The following is a 14,551-nucleotide window of genomic DNA, read 5'->3' on the forward strand; positions in this document are numbered from 1 at the left end:
TACCTATATACAATTACTTGAAAACTTACAGGCAATTAACTTATAAATCAACAAGTAAACGACATTCTTAATCTTGGATAATAATACAGCTTAAAAAATAATACAAAATAAAATTTTTATTCATCATTTTTTGTGAAAGACAAATTATTTTCTCCATAGTCTTTGAGTGTCGTACCGTTACTCTTATCAGTGATCTTATCATCACTATCATTGACGACAATGTATCTATAGAATTTGGCCATGACTGAAAATATCATCATGTCGACAATCATAAGTCCAGCGAAAAGGAAAAATTCATTTGCCTAAAAAAAAAAAAACATAATTATTAATCAATAATTAATAAGTAAAAGTAAGTAATCAGCAAATGCCCGGTGACATTAATTAATTATAAGTCAAAGTCATCTAAATTTAATAAAATATCAACTGACCTGTCTATCGAAGATTTTTGCTTCAGTAACTATCACGACAATGAAATTACCCAAGGCAGCAGTAAACAACCAACCGGCTTGCACTAAAGATTTCATGCTGATGGGAGCCTGAGTAAACGCAAACTCGAATCCTGTAATTGCAAGCATCACTTCGCCTATGGTGATGATCACGTATTGAGGAATCAACCAGAGGATATGCATTGAATTCGGCTGAGTTACTGTCACTATTTTAGCTGTAGTCAATTCTTTAGACGCGTATGCCTGGACGGTATAAACGCCGCCCATATGTAATACTATTTCGTTGCTGACTCCGTTCACTTCGACTCTGTAATTTCCTGTATCAAGAGGAACGAAGAGCGAGTGCTCGACTTTGCCAGTCACTACTGATTTATAAAGAATTTTATCTTTACTATTTATTATTTGTACAATTGCTGGAGTATCCAGAGTATTGTATGTAAGTACCCGTACTGCTGGATTTCCAATTTCTGTTTTATTGACATGGTCTTGATATTCATATGGACTAGAATCAGGTATCAAAGCGTAGGACATCGCTTTCTTTTCAGTCAGATTTAATAATCCTGGTGAAAATAATAAATTATTATTGATTTTGGGTTTTAAAATATAATTTAATGTTTTTGCTTACCGCGATTTAATTTTTCAAAACCACACTGTGAAAAATTTGCTTCGTATTCGATTGATTTATCACCAATTGTATTTATATTTGTGTCTTGCCACATTGCAAATGGCGATATATCGAAAGATTGATTATTATTTAATTTAATTCCTATATCACAATTGTTTGGATTGAACAGCCTCAATTGCGCCAATCCGCTGGACGGTAATACTGGATATGTTTTCTACAATAATAATAATAATAAATTATCGGTTATATTGGACTGAGTGATTGATTAATAAATTTATTAAATAGACACCTCGAGTTGCAGTTCCACGATACCGGAAACAATAAACGCGAGACCGCCGAGAAACCCACCGGCGACCATTTTCTTTAATGGCGTATTTATAAATTTAATTTTAGCCATTAAAGGATAAATACAAGTCTCAAAAATGGGAATGAATATAGCGATGAATAGTGGATTGACAACTGGCATTTGGTCGGCTTTTAGAACGAAACTCCCGATCTGGCCATCCATCCTCGTCGCCTGGAATATCCACCGCGATCCCTGCTGGTCGTACAGCGCCCAAAAAAGTGACAACGGTATAAGAAGTTTGATAACTTTAAGCGTTGTCTTTATGTCAGAAATCAACTTTGCGTCGTATTTATCATCCGCATGATCTAGCCAGTGATCACGGGTTATTTTTCTCATGCTCATTTTTTTATAGATCGCATGCTAAAATTACCATTCAATTAATTAATCGCCAATAACTACTCATAGTTTTTAACTTTCGGGAAATATAAGGTCTAGCCCGCAGGGTTAACCGTAGTCTAAATTTTTTTTAAACAATCAACTCACATAAATACATTTGGTGACACTCAAAATAACATTTCCTTCGGGTTTCTTTATTCTGTACATCGGTTTTCCAAGTACAAAAATAACTGCCAAGTAAAAATAACCAATTTATTAATATTTTAACGTAATTAATAAATAATGAAATTTTAAGCTATTACCAATTGATGAAATCATTAAAATAGCCGGAACAAAAAATGCAACAGAGTAACAAGTTTGGTCGCCGAAACATTTAATGCCATGTCGCAATTCTGGAGTAGCAAACGTCGAGATCAACGAACCTAAATTAATAGCAAAGTAATAAACAGAGAAAAACGTTGCAAACACTTTTTCCTGCTGGGGGAGAATAAACTGATCCCCACCAAAAGCCGCGACGCATGGTTTTATTCCACCAGAACCCAGCGCAATCAGAAGCAAACTCAAAATTGAAAATTCTCTGAAAACAATATATTGCAATACAAATTACTTGTTACATAAAAAATATTGAAAATTTCATACAATTCAATCATTTATATACGGTTGTTAAATATTTTTTATTTACTCATATATTGCTCGTAATTAAATTTAGTGATAACGATATATTTTTCAGAATTACATTACATTTTACAACATATGCTTATATGGAGTCGCAATTAGTAGCGGCAAAAACTAACAAAGTATAACACGTCCTTGAAATAAAATTTATTCCTCACCTGATAGGCAGCCCGAAAGTCGGCGCGGCACTTGCCGATAGTAAAAGTTGTCCAATCGCATAAACGATACTCAAATACAGAATGGTCTTGAACTTGCCGAGTAATGAGTCTGCGATAATTCCACCTATTAGCGGGAATAAGTACACCAACATTGTGAATATATGATAGATAACTGTAGCCGTGTCATCACTGTACTCTAATTTAGTACTCAGGTACAAGGACAGTATTGCTAGTAAAATAATTAATATAAACATTTAATTACTCAAATACATATATAGGTATCCGGTTAGAATATGTATGCATCTTTTATTAATCTAGAATACTCACTTCGCATTCCATAGTAAGAAAATCTTTCGCAGAATTCACTACTGACAATAAAGAATACGGACTTCGGATATTTTAGTTTCTAAAATTAATAATAATTATTAATATACATATATAATTTTAATCACGATTATTCAGTTAACCAGATAATTTTCTTTCCTAAAAACCTGAAAAAATGGCAATGGAAAAAATACAGTTTCGAATTCAAAAACAGTGACCTCGTATCAAAAACTTCAAATATTATAGTTTGCACTGTAATAATTGATACAATTTCTTGTAATAAAATAATTACAATTATAGATACAAAATTTTACTGTTTCTGATGTATTTTTATTTGATTGAAACTTTATTATGTATGAAACGCTTTCAAGGACTGAAAAAAGTCTTACATGAAACTGTAATAATTGCTAAATAATTCCTACGTCTCAAAAATAATGTAATTTTTACAGTTTCGAAGTAGTGGGACTTTGCAGATATTTGAAACTGTAATTTCTTCACTATTCTTCTTCTCATGTAATTATTAATCAGCATTAAAAACTAATATTAATCAACATTTATTATTTTTATTAAATTAAAACAAAAAATTACTTTTGTGTCATTTTTTTCATCACTATTCATGATTGATTATTTAAATGCGATTGAGATTAAAACAAAAACTTGATAAAAATAACTTGTCAATAAACGTTTACTTTAAATTGTTACTTAATCACATCTTAATTTAATATCAATATTTAATGGATCTAAACAACGTATTAAGATAAGAGCAATAAAAATTTCCTATTGTAGACCTTGGCGACGGATTGGAAACGACTTAAAAATGCGATGACGGTAAGAACGTGACTAAGTTTGATTCATGTGACAAAGATTGAAACCAATAGAAATATGTAAGTTGTAAGTAAGAAGAGAGTCAAAGTTGTCATTATGCTGAAGGCCAAAACTATACGAGCACCTTCGTGGGTATACTGATATGATCAACTGTCATTAGACCGCATTAAAACAAAACTTGCGTGTTTGCGTAGACAAACTCTTATCAGTTATCAGTTAAGTGTAAATGCAACGTAACGAAATAATATCACCTATAGCAAAATAATCATATCGCTACACTTAATATTTATAAAAGAGGCCAATGTCTTGTAAAATAAATTTATGCCAGAAAATTAAATTTATTTGAATAATCTGTAGTAAATTTATCTTTTAAAAGATGTAGGAATCATTTTCCGTGAATGAATTAATTGAAAAAACAATTTTAATCGTAAAGCAGATACAGCGCTTCGCGTTTGAGGTGTGCAATTAATACTTATCTATAATTATATTTAGTATTTTTAATTTTTAATGGTAATTAATATTAATATTCCCTACTTCCGTTCTTTAATTTTACACTGTAAAAAATCAAGAGTGAATTCGGAGTGATTACGGATTTTATTTAAATCCATATTCACGAGTCTCGGAATTTAAAAAAAAATCACTCTGCACACGGAGTAATTAGGGAGTTGTCTTTTCAGCGGAGTGATTTCAGAGTGGTTTGGATTATATTTGAATCCGCATTCACTCCGATTTTATGTTAAAATGAACTCCCCTTCGAAGGAAATTTCACTCCGAGGGAATTAAATAAATAAACAGTCATCCGCTCCGTATTCATTCCGAATTTAATCCGCGTTCTCTGCAGAATTTTCACAGTGTAAAATAGATAAATAATTATTTTTATTCTATGTAACAAAAAAATTAGCTATTTTTATAAATAAAATTTATCTTATCTTTTTATTTAAAAAAAGAAAGTCCATATCTGATAAATCAATTTTTACAAATATTAATAATTAGTATCAATTCATTTCAATTTGTTAATTATGAACCGTACTAAAGACACAAAAGGGAGAAAATTATTAAAACATTTTTTAAGTGATTGAGTATGCGCGCAGATCTGATGGGTATTGAAATCAAAGGATGATGCGAAGGTCATTTATCAATAAATATTAAATGTAAAACGTGTGAAAAAAAATAATTACTGTGTAATGTAACAAATGATAGATAACTTACAGAAATTAATTAAATTGAAAATAAATAATTAAACTTTTTATCTTATTCCAGTTTTTAAATTTCGTAGCTGACATAATTTAAGATTAAAAATAATTTTACTATAAATTAATTAACAATTTGGAAATTAATCACAATAACTGTAATTAATTTTATTTTAATTGTAAACAAAAATGCATTAAACTTTATTTTTTAATTACAATAAATTTTTAAAAATTACCTCATTAGAATCGTTTTTAGTTCCAATACTTTCTTCAGAATCTAAAATAATCAATTAATTAATAAGAAGAATCTTTGAAGAATATGCAATTTATTTGATAAATCGTAACCATTACCGAGTTCTTCCGTTACCCGCTGCATAATTATTAACAATTAAATTACAAAAATAAAAAAAAAATAAATTGACTTGTTTAATTAAAAAACTAGATTGTTCCGCAGCAATCGTTGCGGATAAACTGCAAAGAAATATTATTAATATGATAGATACTAAAGGCTTAAATATGAGCCGCGCATCTTATCTTTTAAAAAAAGTTTTGATCGTTTTATTGCATTAATTATTTTATTTCACCGTAATACCGATAGTTTTAACTCTATTTATTCTGTATTTTATTTATTATCAACTTCATTAAATTTATCAACAGTAATCACTTTTTTACATTTAGTCCAAAAAAATAAAAAAAAATTGAAGTAAAAATTTCACTAAAAGAAATAGAAAGGATCCATAGACCTCTGGAGGATTCCATTTGAAAGTATTTATTTATAAGTTGCAAAATTAATAATTTGTTGCCTTAATTTCATTCTTATCAATGAAGTATATCAGGGAGAGAAGGGAGGGCACTCAAATATTTTCTTTGAAAACTTTCTTTAAATTTAGATAATATTTATTTAATTATCAATATAAATATTATATTGAAATAATTAAAAATAAATATGCTAAGGACATATTTATAAAAATTCTATTTATGCTATAAACATAAATATTAATAAATTAATTATGTTACAATAATAGTAATAGTAGTGAGATTTAAAAAAATTAAATTTTTCGCGGGAGTTTTAAAATTAACGAAACGCCATCTTCAGGTGCAAACAAACTTATCGCCAACTATTGGATTTTTCTGTACTAAGCTATCGTCGGGGGGTATGTTGGTCCTTAATCGTCGTACCGGTCGTGCCGTCACGGGTATCGGTAGTCTCATTATTACTATCATTGACGACAATGTATCTATAGAATTTGGCCATGACTGCAAATATCATCATGTCGACAATCATAAGTCCAGCGAAAAGGAAAAATTCATTTGCCTAAAACAAAGAAAACATAATTATTAATTGTCTTCATCTTCATCAATCATTAATAAATGAAAGTAAGTAATCGGCGACATTAATTAATCATAGGTCAAAAATATAAACATTTAATTAAACATTAACCGACCTGTCTGTCGAAGATTTTTGCTTCAGCAATTATCACAACGATGAGATTACCTAAGGCAGCAGTAAACAACCAAGAGGCTTGCAGTAAAGATTTCATGCTGATGGGAGCCTGAGTAAATGCAAACTCTAATCCCGTAACTGAGAACATCACTTCGCCCATGGTGATGATCACGTACTGAGGAATCAACCAGAGAATATGCATTGAATTCGGCTGAGTTACTGTCACTATTTTAGCTGTAGTCAATTCTTTGGACGCGTAAGCCTGGACGGTATAAACGCCACCCATGTGTAATAATATTTCGTTGCTGACTCCGTTTACTTTGACTTTGTAAGTTCCTGGATCAAGAGGAACGAAGAGCGAGTGCTCGACTTTGCCAGTCACTACTGATTTATAAAGAATTTTATCTTTACTATTTATTATTTGTACAATTACTGGAGTGTCCAGAGTATTGTATGTAAGTACCCGTACTGCTGGATTTCCAATTTCTGTTTTATTTACATGGTCTTGATATTCATATGGACTAGAATCTGGTATCAAAGCGTAGGACATCGCTTTCTTTTCAGTCAGATTTAATAATCCTGGTGAAAATAATAAATTATTATCGATATTGGGTTTTAAAATATAATTTAATTTTTTTGCTTACCGCGATTTAATTTTTCAAAACCACATTTTGAAAAATTTGCTTCGTATTCGATTGATTTATCACCAATCGTATTTATATTTGTGTCTTGCCACATTGCAAATGGCGATATATCGAAAGATTGATTATTATTTAATATAATTCCTATATCACAATTGTTTGGATTGAACAGCCTCAATTGCGCCAATCCGCTGGACGGTAATACTGGATATGTTTTCTATAATAATAATAATAATAAATCGTCAGTTTCATTGGAATGAGCGATTGATTAATTAATTCATTAACTAGACACCTCGAGTTGCAGTTCCACGACACCGGAAACAATAAACGCGAAACCGGCAAGAAATCCACCGATAGCCATTTTTTTTAACGGTGTATTTATTAATTTAATTTTAGCCATTAAAGGATAAATACAAGTCTCAAAAATGGGAATGAATATAACGATGAATAGTGGACTGACAACTTGCATTTGGTCAGCTTTGAGAACGAAACTCCCGATCTGACCATCCATCCTCGTTGCTTGGAATGTCCACCGCGATCCCTGTTGATCAGTTAACGCCCAAAAAAGTGGCACCGGTATAAAAAGTTTGAGAACCTTAAGCGTTGACTTTATGTTAGATATCAACTTTGCGTCGTACTTCTCATCCGCATGATCTAGCCAGTGATCACGGGTTATTTCTCTCATGCTCATTTTTTTATAGATCGCATGCTAAAATTACCATTCAATCAACTAATTAATAAATCGCCAATAAGTAATTTATAGTTTTTAACTCCCCGAAAGTATCAGGGCTAGCCCGCAGGGTTAACCGTAGTCTAGATTTTTTTTTAAATAATTGACTCACAGAAATACACTTGATAACATGAAGAATAACATTTCCTTCAGGTTTCTTCATTCTGTACATCGGTTTTCCAAGTACAAAAATAACTGCCAAGTAAAAAATAATTAATATTTTACCGTAGTAAATAAATAATGAAATTTTGACTAATTACCGATTGATGAAATCATCAAAATGGCCGGAACAAGAAATGCAACAGAGTAACAAGTTTGGTCACCAAAACATTTAACGCCATGACGCAATTCTGGAGTCACAAACGTCGAGATCAACGAACCCAAATTAATAGCAAAATAAAAAACAGAAAAATACATTCCCAAATATTTTTCCTGCTGGGGGAGAATAAATTGGTCCCCACCAAAAGCCGCGACGCATGGTTTTACTCCACCAGTTCCCACCGCAATAAGGAACAAACCCAGGATTGAAAATTCTCTGCGAACAATATATTGCAATACAAATCACTTGTAACATCGCAATTAGGAGCAGAAAAATCTGATTGAAAGTATAACACGTCCTTGAAATAAAATATATTCCGCACCTGATAGGTAACCCGAATGTAGGTGCGGCACTTGCCGATAGTAAAAGTTGTCCAATTGCATAAACGATACTTAAATACAGAATGGTCCTGAACTTGCCGAGAAATGAGTCTGCGATAATTGCACCAATTAACGGGAAAAAATACACAAACGCTGCGAATATATGATAGATAACTGTAGCTGTGTCATCACTGTAATCTAACTTAGAAGTCAGGTATAAGGACAGTATTGCTATTGAATAAAATAATATAAACATTTAATTACTCAAATACATATATATGTATCCGGTTAAAATATGTATATGTTTTTTATTAATCTGGATTACTCACTTCGCATTCCATAGTAAGAAAATCGCTCACAGAATTCATTACTGACAATAAAGAATACGGCCTTCGGATATTTAAGTTTCTAAAATTAATAATTATGTTTCATATATATATATATATATATATTATATAATTTTAATCACGATTATTCCGTTAACCATCAGATGATTATCTTTTCTAAAAACTAACACGGAAAAAAGAGCAGTGGAAAAAATACAGTTTTCAGTCGAAAAACAGTACCCTTGTATAGAAAACTTTAAGTATTATAGTTTGCACTGTAAAAATTTAGACAACTTCTTGTAATAAAGTAATTGCAATTATAGATACAAAATTTTACTGCCTCTAATGTACTTTTAGTTGATCGAAACTTTTTGCCGATATTTGAAACTGTAATTTTTTCACTATTCTTCTTATCATGTAATTATTAATCAGCCTTAAAAAACAATATCAATTAACATTTATTATTTTTATTAAATTAAAACAAAAATTACTGTTGTTTGTTTTTTCGCATCACTATTCATGATTGATTATTTAAATGCGATTTAGTTTAAAATAAAAACTTGATAAAATAACTTGTCAATAAACTTTCACTTTGAATTGTTACTTAATAAAATTTTAATTTAATATCAATATTTAATGGATTTTAAAAATTTCGATTGAAGATCTTGATGACGGATTGAAAGCGAATTCAAAATACGATAAAACTCAAAAAAATAGATGAATAGGGCATAGTTGTGCTTACGACGACGAAGAGAACGCGACTACGTTTAATTTATGAGACAAAGATTGAAACCAATAGAAATATATAAGTTGTAAGTGAGAATAGAGTCAAAGTTGTCATTATGCTGAAGGCCAAAACTGTACGAGCACCTTCGTGGGTATACTGATATGATCAACTGTCATTAGATCGCATTAAAACAAAACTTGCGTGTTCGCGGAGACAAACTCTTATCAGTTATCAGTTAAGTGTCAATGCAACGTAACGAAATAATATCACCTGTAGCATAACAATTATACTGCCTCACTTAATATTTATAAAAGAGGCCAATGACTAGTATAAAATAAATTTATGCAAGAAAATTAAATTTATTTGAATAATCTGTAGTAAATTTATTTTTCATTGAAAGGCAGATTCGGCGCTTCACGCACGTGGCCTGCAATTAATACTTATCCATAATTACACTTAGTAATTTTAATTTTTATCGGTAATTAATATGAATATTTACTACTTCTATATATACTTTAATTTTAAAATAAATAAATATTTTTATTTTATGTAACAATGAAATTGGCTATTTTTATAAATAAAATTTATCTTATCTTTTCATTTAGAAAAATAAAATTAATACCTGATAAATAAATTTTTCTTTGCTTTCATCCGATAATAGATTTCTTTCCATGATAAAAGTTTTGAGTTTTAATTTTTATTTAAACCCACTTGTTTTATTTTATTAAAGTAATTAAAAAAATAATAATGATTTTTAGTAATGTAGTACACAAAGTATTGTGCGATAGTGTGGTAACTAACAAACTATCCTATGTTAATGTTTATCTGCCATCGCAACAGTTGTATACAATAAATTTTTAAATTTATAGCACATTTTTATCGATTAACTAAAAATGCCATTTGTTAATGTCACATAAAATATTTTAGCCGATTGATGAACAATTTCAAAACTTCACTAAGTATATTTTTAATTTACACAGTAGTGTCGAAAGTTGACTTGGACTAAAATAAAAATTTGTATTAAATGCAGCACTATTTCCATTATTTTTTTTTTGTAATCTAACTGCAATTATAGATAACGAACGATTGTTTAATTTAGTTGTATAAGTTAATTTTACCGATAAGAAATTAATAAAATTCATAAATGTCAATAATTGGTGTCAATATATATCAGTAATGTTACCAAATGAAGAATCAGCTATTCAGAGATTAATTACGATAAATATAATTAATTTTATTTTACTTGTGAAAAAATAAATTTATCAAACTTTAATTTTGAATTAACATTAATTTGTAAAAAATTACCTCATTAGAATCGTCTTTAGTTCCAATACTTTCTTCAGAATCTAAAATAATTAATTAATTAATAAGAAGAATCTTTGAAGAATATGCAATTTATTTGATAAATCGTATCCATTACCGGGTTCTTCCGTTACCCGCTTCATAATTATTAACAATTAAAATACAAAAATAAAAAAAAAATAAATTGATTTGTTTAATTAAAAAACTAGATTGTTCCGCAGCAATCGTTGCGGATAAACTGCAAAGTAGATATTATTAATATGATAGATACTAAAGGCTTAAATATGAGCCGCGCATCTTATCTTTTAAAAAAAGTTTTGAACGTTTTATTGCATTAATTATTTTATTTCGTCGTAATACCGATAGTTTTAACTCTATTTATTCTGTACTTTATTTATTATCAACTTCATTAAATTTATCAACAGTAATCACTTTTTTACATTTAGTCCACAAAAAAAAAAAAAAAATGGAGTAAAAATTCGACAAGAAAAAAGTAGAGAGGGTCCATGTATCTTTTGCGATTTCTATTTTAAAGTATTTATTTATCAGTTGCAAAATTAATTATTCACTGTCTTGATATCAATTTTAATTAATAAAATATATCAGGGACGGAGGGGAGGGGAATCAGATATTTTTTTTTAATATCTATTTAAATTTAATCAATATCTATTTAATTATTAACATAAATATTGTATTTAAATAATTAAAATACATTATATAAAATATATATGCATATATATATTTATAAAAATTTCATTTAAGTTATAAAAATAACTATTAATATACTAATTAAATAACAACAACAGCAGCGGTAATGAGATTTAAATAATTCAATTTTTCGCGGGAGTTTCAAAGTAAACAAAACGCCACCTGGAGGCTCAAACAAAAACTAAATTCCCCGAAAAGGTAATTCGGCATTATTGTGATATTGTTGTCTTTGTCTGTCACTTGACGTTTTTTATATATTTTTTTTTGACATTACTTGTTTTATTTTTTAGTTACAAAAGTGACACAAGTGCAGCTACGAAACTTGTTTTCAATGATCGATCATTTTCATCATCAGTTCATTTCTCCGAACTCCAGCTAACAATTTATTTTAAACAAATAAATTTTACTGTTTCTAAACAAATAAAAAATAACAAAACAAATTATTTTATAAATATCTGGAGCAAAGTATAAATATATGTAACAATAAAAGTGGTCGTTGGTTTCCAAACGAGCAATTCATCTACCAAATTTGGAGAAAGGTCTAGTTCTTATCAAATTATTTCTGATACCGCTTCCAGGTCAATCCAGGTAACAGTCTGATGTCTGGTGTCTGATGTCCTGGTTCTTTGGTGGGAGACCAACACTAAAGTAAGTCCAAAAAAAATTAATCTCCGTTACCGGTACTTTTGTCTGACGTAAAAAAACAAAACTCAGACCTGGGACCTCAGCCCAGTCTCTTTACCACTGGAATACTATCACTATTGATAGCAATAATAAATAACTTTTGTTTCAGATAAAATATTGTAACCATGATTGAAATGTTTGTGAGGATTTCACATGTCAAAGACACTGGAGTTTATTGAAACGTGTGAGACTAACCTCGAATATCATCAAAAAATTTATTTACTTAACAAAATATATGACTTAGACGTTTTATTTTAAGTGAGTAACGAAAAAAATGGGGTTTGACGTTAATAGATTCCAAGGAGAAGTCGACGAAGAATTGATATGTCCAATATGTTCTGGTGTACTCGAGGATCCTGTTCAGGTAAATTTTTTTTATTTTCACTTTTAATTCAATCAGATTTTTTATTTAATATAAATTATTATTTACTGACAATTTAAATTTAAATTTCATGTAGAGATTTTTTGAAAATTTAAATTTAAAAAAAAATAATAATGATTAATAAAAAATAAAATAAGACATGCAGTATCTGAAGAGCGTTAGGTGAGTGATGTGTTGCAGGCAGCGGTTTGTGAGCATGCATTTTGCCGTGTCTGCATCAACGAATGGATTGGCCGTCAGCCGACGTGTCCTCTGGACAGGACACCGATAACCCCAGCTCAGCTGCGACCTGTTCCGCGGATCCTGAGAAATCTGCTGGCGCGCCTGTGCATCAACTGCGACAACATCGTCTACGGATGCCAGACGGTGATAAAGCTGGACAGTCTGGTGACACATCTAGAGGAATGCGAGTTCAACCCCAAGAGACCTGTACCCTGCGAGCAGGGCTGCAGTCTCATTGTGCCCAAGGATGAACTTAAAAATCACAACTGCGTGCGCGAGCTCCGGAGCCTGATTCAGTCCCAGCATCAGAAACTCAGTGATATGAAACGCGAGTTAAGTGAACAGCAGTTCCAAATGAATGAACAGAGACGTGAAATAAATTTACTTAAAGATTTTATGCGTGCTATGAGAGTTTCTAATCCAGCAATGCGGGCTATTGCTGACCAGATGGAACGCGATGAAGTTGTTAAATGGTCTGCTACACTTCCTCGTGCCCGAGTTACAAGATGGGGTGGAATGATTTCTACTCCAGATGAACTTTTACAAGTAATTAATTTATTTTAGTCAATCATCGTCTTGATAATTTTAATAATAATAATTTATATTTTTTAGACAATGATAAAAAGAACATTATCAGAATATAATTGTCCGCCGCACGTAATTGACGAGCTGATGGAAAATTGCCACGAAAGAAAGTGGCCGCCTGGTCTGAGTTCACTGGAGACGCGACAAAACTCCCGGCGTCAGTATGAAAACTACGTCTGCAAACGGGTACCTGGTAAACAAGCTGTCCTAGTACTTTATTGCGACAATACACACATGCCGGAAGACATGATGGTCGAGCCGGGATTAGTTATGATTTTCGCTCACGGCATCGAGTAAATTTAAATAAACTTTTAAAATATATTAATTAAATTAAATTAAATTAAATTAAATTAAGCAAAGACGCTTTCCCAAGTGAATTAATATAAGAGTCATTACCATAAGTAACTTGTAAATTAATTGTTTGATTACTCTTAAAAAAAATCCATATTTTATGATCATTAAATTTAGTGTTTTTTTAATTATTACTTACATGTAGCTCGCACTTCATTGGTAGTTAAATAATTTTTATTTTTTTTTAAGTCATGCAGGATTTTAAAATTAATTACAAAGACTGGCGCGCAAAAAAACTAAACTTTAAATATTAAATTATTTTGATCTCTTACTTACAATTTTATAATTAAGACTTATCAATAAGTAGTTATTATTATTAATTTTTTTTATATATATTCCAAATGAACAATATAAATTAAAAATAATATTTTTTACAAGCTAGACTATATTTTTAAATAAAATCAACAAAAGCATAAATTTTGATGGTGAAAGACAGAGTCGAGCGAATTTATCGCAAACCGAAAAACTGTGATAACACTTTACACCATTTAAAATCCTTAACTCGTTCAACTAATAAATATACAGATACTTTTGTTAATTAGTAAAATATTTGCTGCATACGTCATCAATTAAACAATTAATTAACAAGATCACAAATGCTTTCAAACATCACAATCGACTTTGACACTTTTTCGAACCCCGACAATTTTTATTGGAGTTTAAATTTTAAATGATTAATTAATTAAATTAATTTTTCAGTTAATTCCTATGTGATATTTTAAGAAAGTACATAAATATATAAATATATATATCTTTATTTGAAAAAGTGTGATCAGTTTAATTCTGATGATTTCAATAATTATTCTAAATCGAATGATATGCGCACCATGTCCGATGCAATTAATTATAAATAGTTAGTTAATTATATCGATTGACAATTAATAC

General features: G+C 30.0%; 3 protein-coding genes across 10 annotated transcripts; 1 reads left to right on the forward strand and 2 right to left on the reverse strand.

The window, feature by feature from the left end:
- Positions 1 to 98: 98 nt before the first annotated feature.
- LOC130678471 (peptide transporter family 1-like) lies at positions 99 to 5,438 on the reverse strand. 3 transcript variants are annotated; one of them, XM_057485689.1, is made up of 10 exons: positions 5,277 to 5,438; positions 5,162 to 5,202; positions 2,914 to 2,992; positions 2,587 to 2,815; positions 2,056 to 2,330; positions 1,901 to 1,983; positions 1,361 to 1,777; positions 1,072 to 1,285; positions 429 to 1,006; positions 99 to 302 (listed from the first exon to the last, which is right to left on the reverse strand). In XM_057485689.1, exons 1-10 carry the CDS (start codon positions 5,299 to 5,301, stop codon positions 117 to 119), a joined length of 2,127 nt encoding a protein of 708 aa, XP_057341672.1. In that variant the 5' UTR covers positions 5,302 to 5,438; the 3' UTR covers positions 99 to 116. The 3 variants fall into 3 exon arrangements, with proteins under 3 accessions (XP_057341672.1, XP_057341673.1, XP_057341674.1); XM_057485690.1 differs by lacking the exons at positions 5,162 to 5,202; positions 5,277 to 5,438 and adding an exon at positions 3,499 to 3,858; XM_057485691.1 differs by lacking the exons at positions 5,162 to 5,202; positions 5,277 to 5,438 and adding an exon at positions 3,300 to 3,439.
- Positions 5,439 to 5,850: 412 nt separating this feature from the next.
- On the reverse strand, positions 5,851 to 10,979 carry LOC130678472 (peptide transporter family 1-like). Of its 4 annotated transcripts, XM_057485692.1 has the most exons (10): positions 10,853 to 10,978; positions 10,738 to 10,778; positions 8,709 to 8,787; positions 8,382 to 8,610; positions 8,001 to 8,275; positions 7,853 to 7,935; positions 7,303 to 7,719; positions 7,014 to 7,227; positions 6,371 to 6,948; positions 5,853 to 6,240 (listed from the first exon to the last, which is right to left on the reverse strand). In XM_057485692.1, the coding sequence occupies exons 1-10, from the start codon at positions 10,875 to 10,877 to the stop codon at positions 6,067 to 6,069; spliced, it is 2,115 nt and encodes a 704-aa protein (XP_057341675.1). In that variant the 5' UTR covers positions 10,878 to 10,978; the 3' UTR covers positions 5,853 to 6,066. The 4 variants fall into 4 exon arrangements, with proteins under 4 accessions (XP_057341678.1, XP_057341675.1, XP_057341676.1 ...); XM_057485695.1 differs by lacking the exon at positions 7,303 to 7,719 and having other exon boundaries at positions 5,851 to 6,240; positions 10,853 to 10,979; XM_057485693.1 differs by lacking the exons at positions 10,738 to 10,778; positions 10,853 to 10,978 and adding an exon at positions 10,055 to 10,383.
- A 678-nt stretch (positions 10,980 to 11,657) lies between these two features.
- Positions 11,658 to 14,496, forward strand: LOC130663931 (E3 ubiquitin-protein ligase NRDP1). 3 transcript variants are annotated; one of them, XM_057463510.1, is made up of 5 exons: positions 11,658 to 12,090; positions 12,236 to 12,310; positions 12,386 to 12,490; positions 12,671 to 13,276; positions 13,343 to 14,496. In XM_057463510.1, exons 3-5 carry the CDS (start codon positions 12,401 to 12,403, stop codon positions 13,610 to 13,612), a joined length of 966 nt encoding a protein of 321 aa, XP_057319493.1. In that variant the 5' UTR covers positions 11,658 to 12,090; positions 12,236 to 12,310; positions 12,386 to 12,400; the 3' UTR covers positions 13,613 to 14,496. The 3 variants fall into 3 exon arrangements, with proteins under 3 accessions (XP_057319493.1, XP_057319494.1, XP_057319492.1); XM_057463511.1 differs by having other exon boundaries at positions 12,236 to 12,308; positions 12,689 to 13,276; XM_057463509.1 differs by having other exon boundaries at positions 12,236 to 12,490.
- Positions 14,497 to 14,551: the final 55 nt, after the last annotated feature.

The sequence above is a fragment of the Microplitis mediator genome, chromosome 2 (genome assembly GCF_029852145.1).
Source record: "Microplitis mediator isolate UGA2020A chromosome 2, iyMicMedi2.1, whole genome shotgun sequence".
NCBI classification, from domain to species: Eukaryota; Metazoa; Arthropoda; class Insecta; order Hymenoptera; family Braconidae; genus Microplitis; species Microplitis mediator.

Bases quoted from the DNA above. Each gene is read 5' to 3' on its own strand.
- LOC130678472 (XM_057485692.1), bottom strand. From the start codon at position 10,877: ATGAAGCGGGTAACGGAAGAACCCG. The intron at 8,276-8,381 runs GTGCGGAATATA...TATTGTTCGCAG, and splicing joins ACATTCGGGTTACCTATCAG to AGAATTTTCAATCCTGGGTT. The intron at 7,936-8,000 runs GTAATTAGTCAA...TTTACTTGGCAG, and splicing joins TTTGATGATTTCATCAATCG to TTATTTTTGTACTTGGAAAA.
- LOC130663931 (XM_057463509.1), top strand. From the start codon at position 12,401: ATGGGGTTTGACGTTAATAGATTCCAAGGAGAAGTCGACGAAGAATTG. The intron at 12,491-12,670 runs GTAAATTTTTTT...GAAGAGCGTTAG, and splicing joins TACTCGAGGATCCTGTTCAG to GTGAGTGATGTGTTGCAGGC. The intron at 13,277-13,342 runs GTAATTAATTTA...TATATTTTTTAG, and splicing joins CTCCAGATGAACTTTTACAA to ACAATGATAAAAAGAACATT.
- LOC130678471 (XM_057485689.1), bottom strand. From the start codon at position 5,301: ATGCAGCGGGTAACGGAAGAACTCG. The intron at 1,984-2,055 runs GTAATAGCTTAA...TTTACTTGGCAG, and splicing joins TTTAATGATTTCATCAATTG to TTATTTTTGTACTTGGAAAA. The intron at 1,007-1,071 runs GTAAGCAAAAAC...TATTTTCACCAG, and splicing joins TTTTGAAAAATTAAATCGCG to GATTATTAAATCTGACTGAA.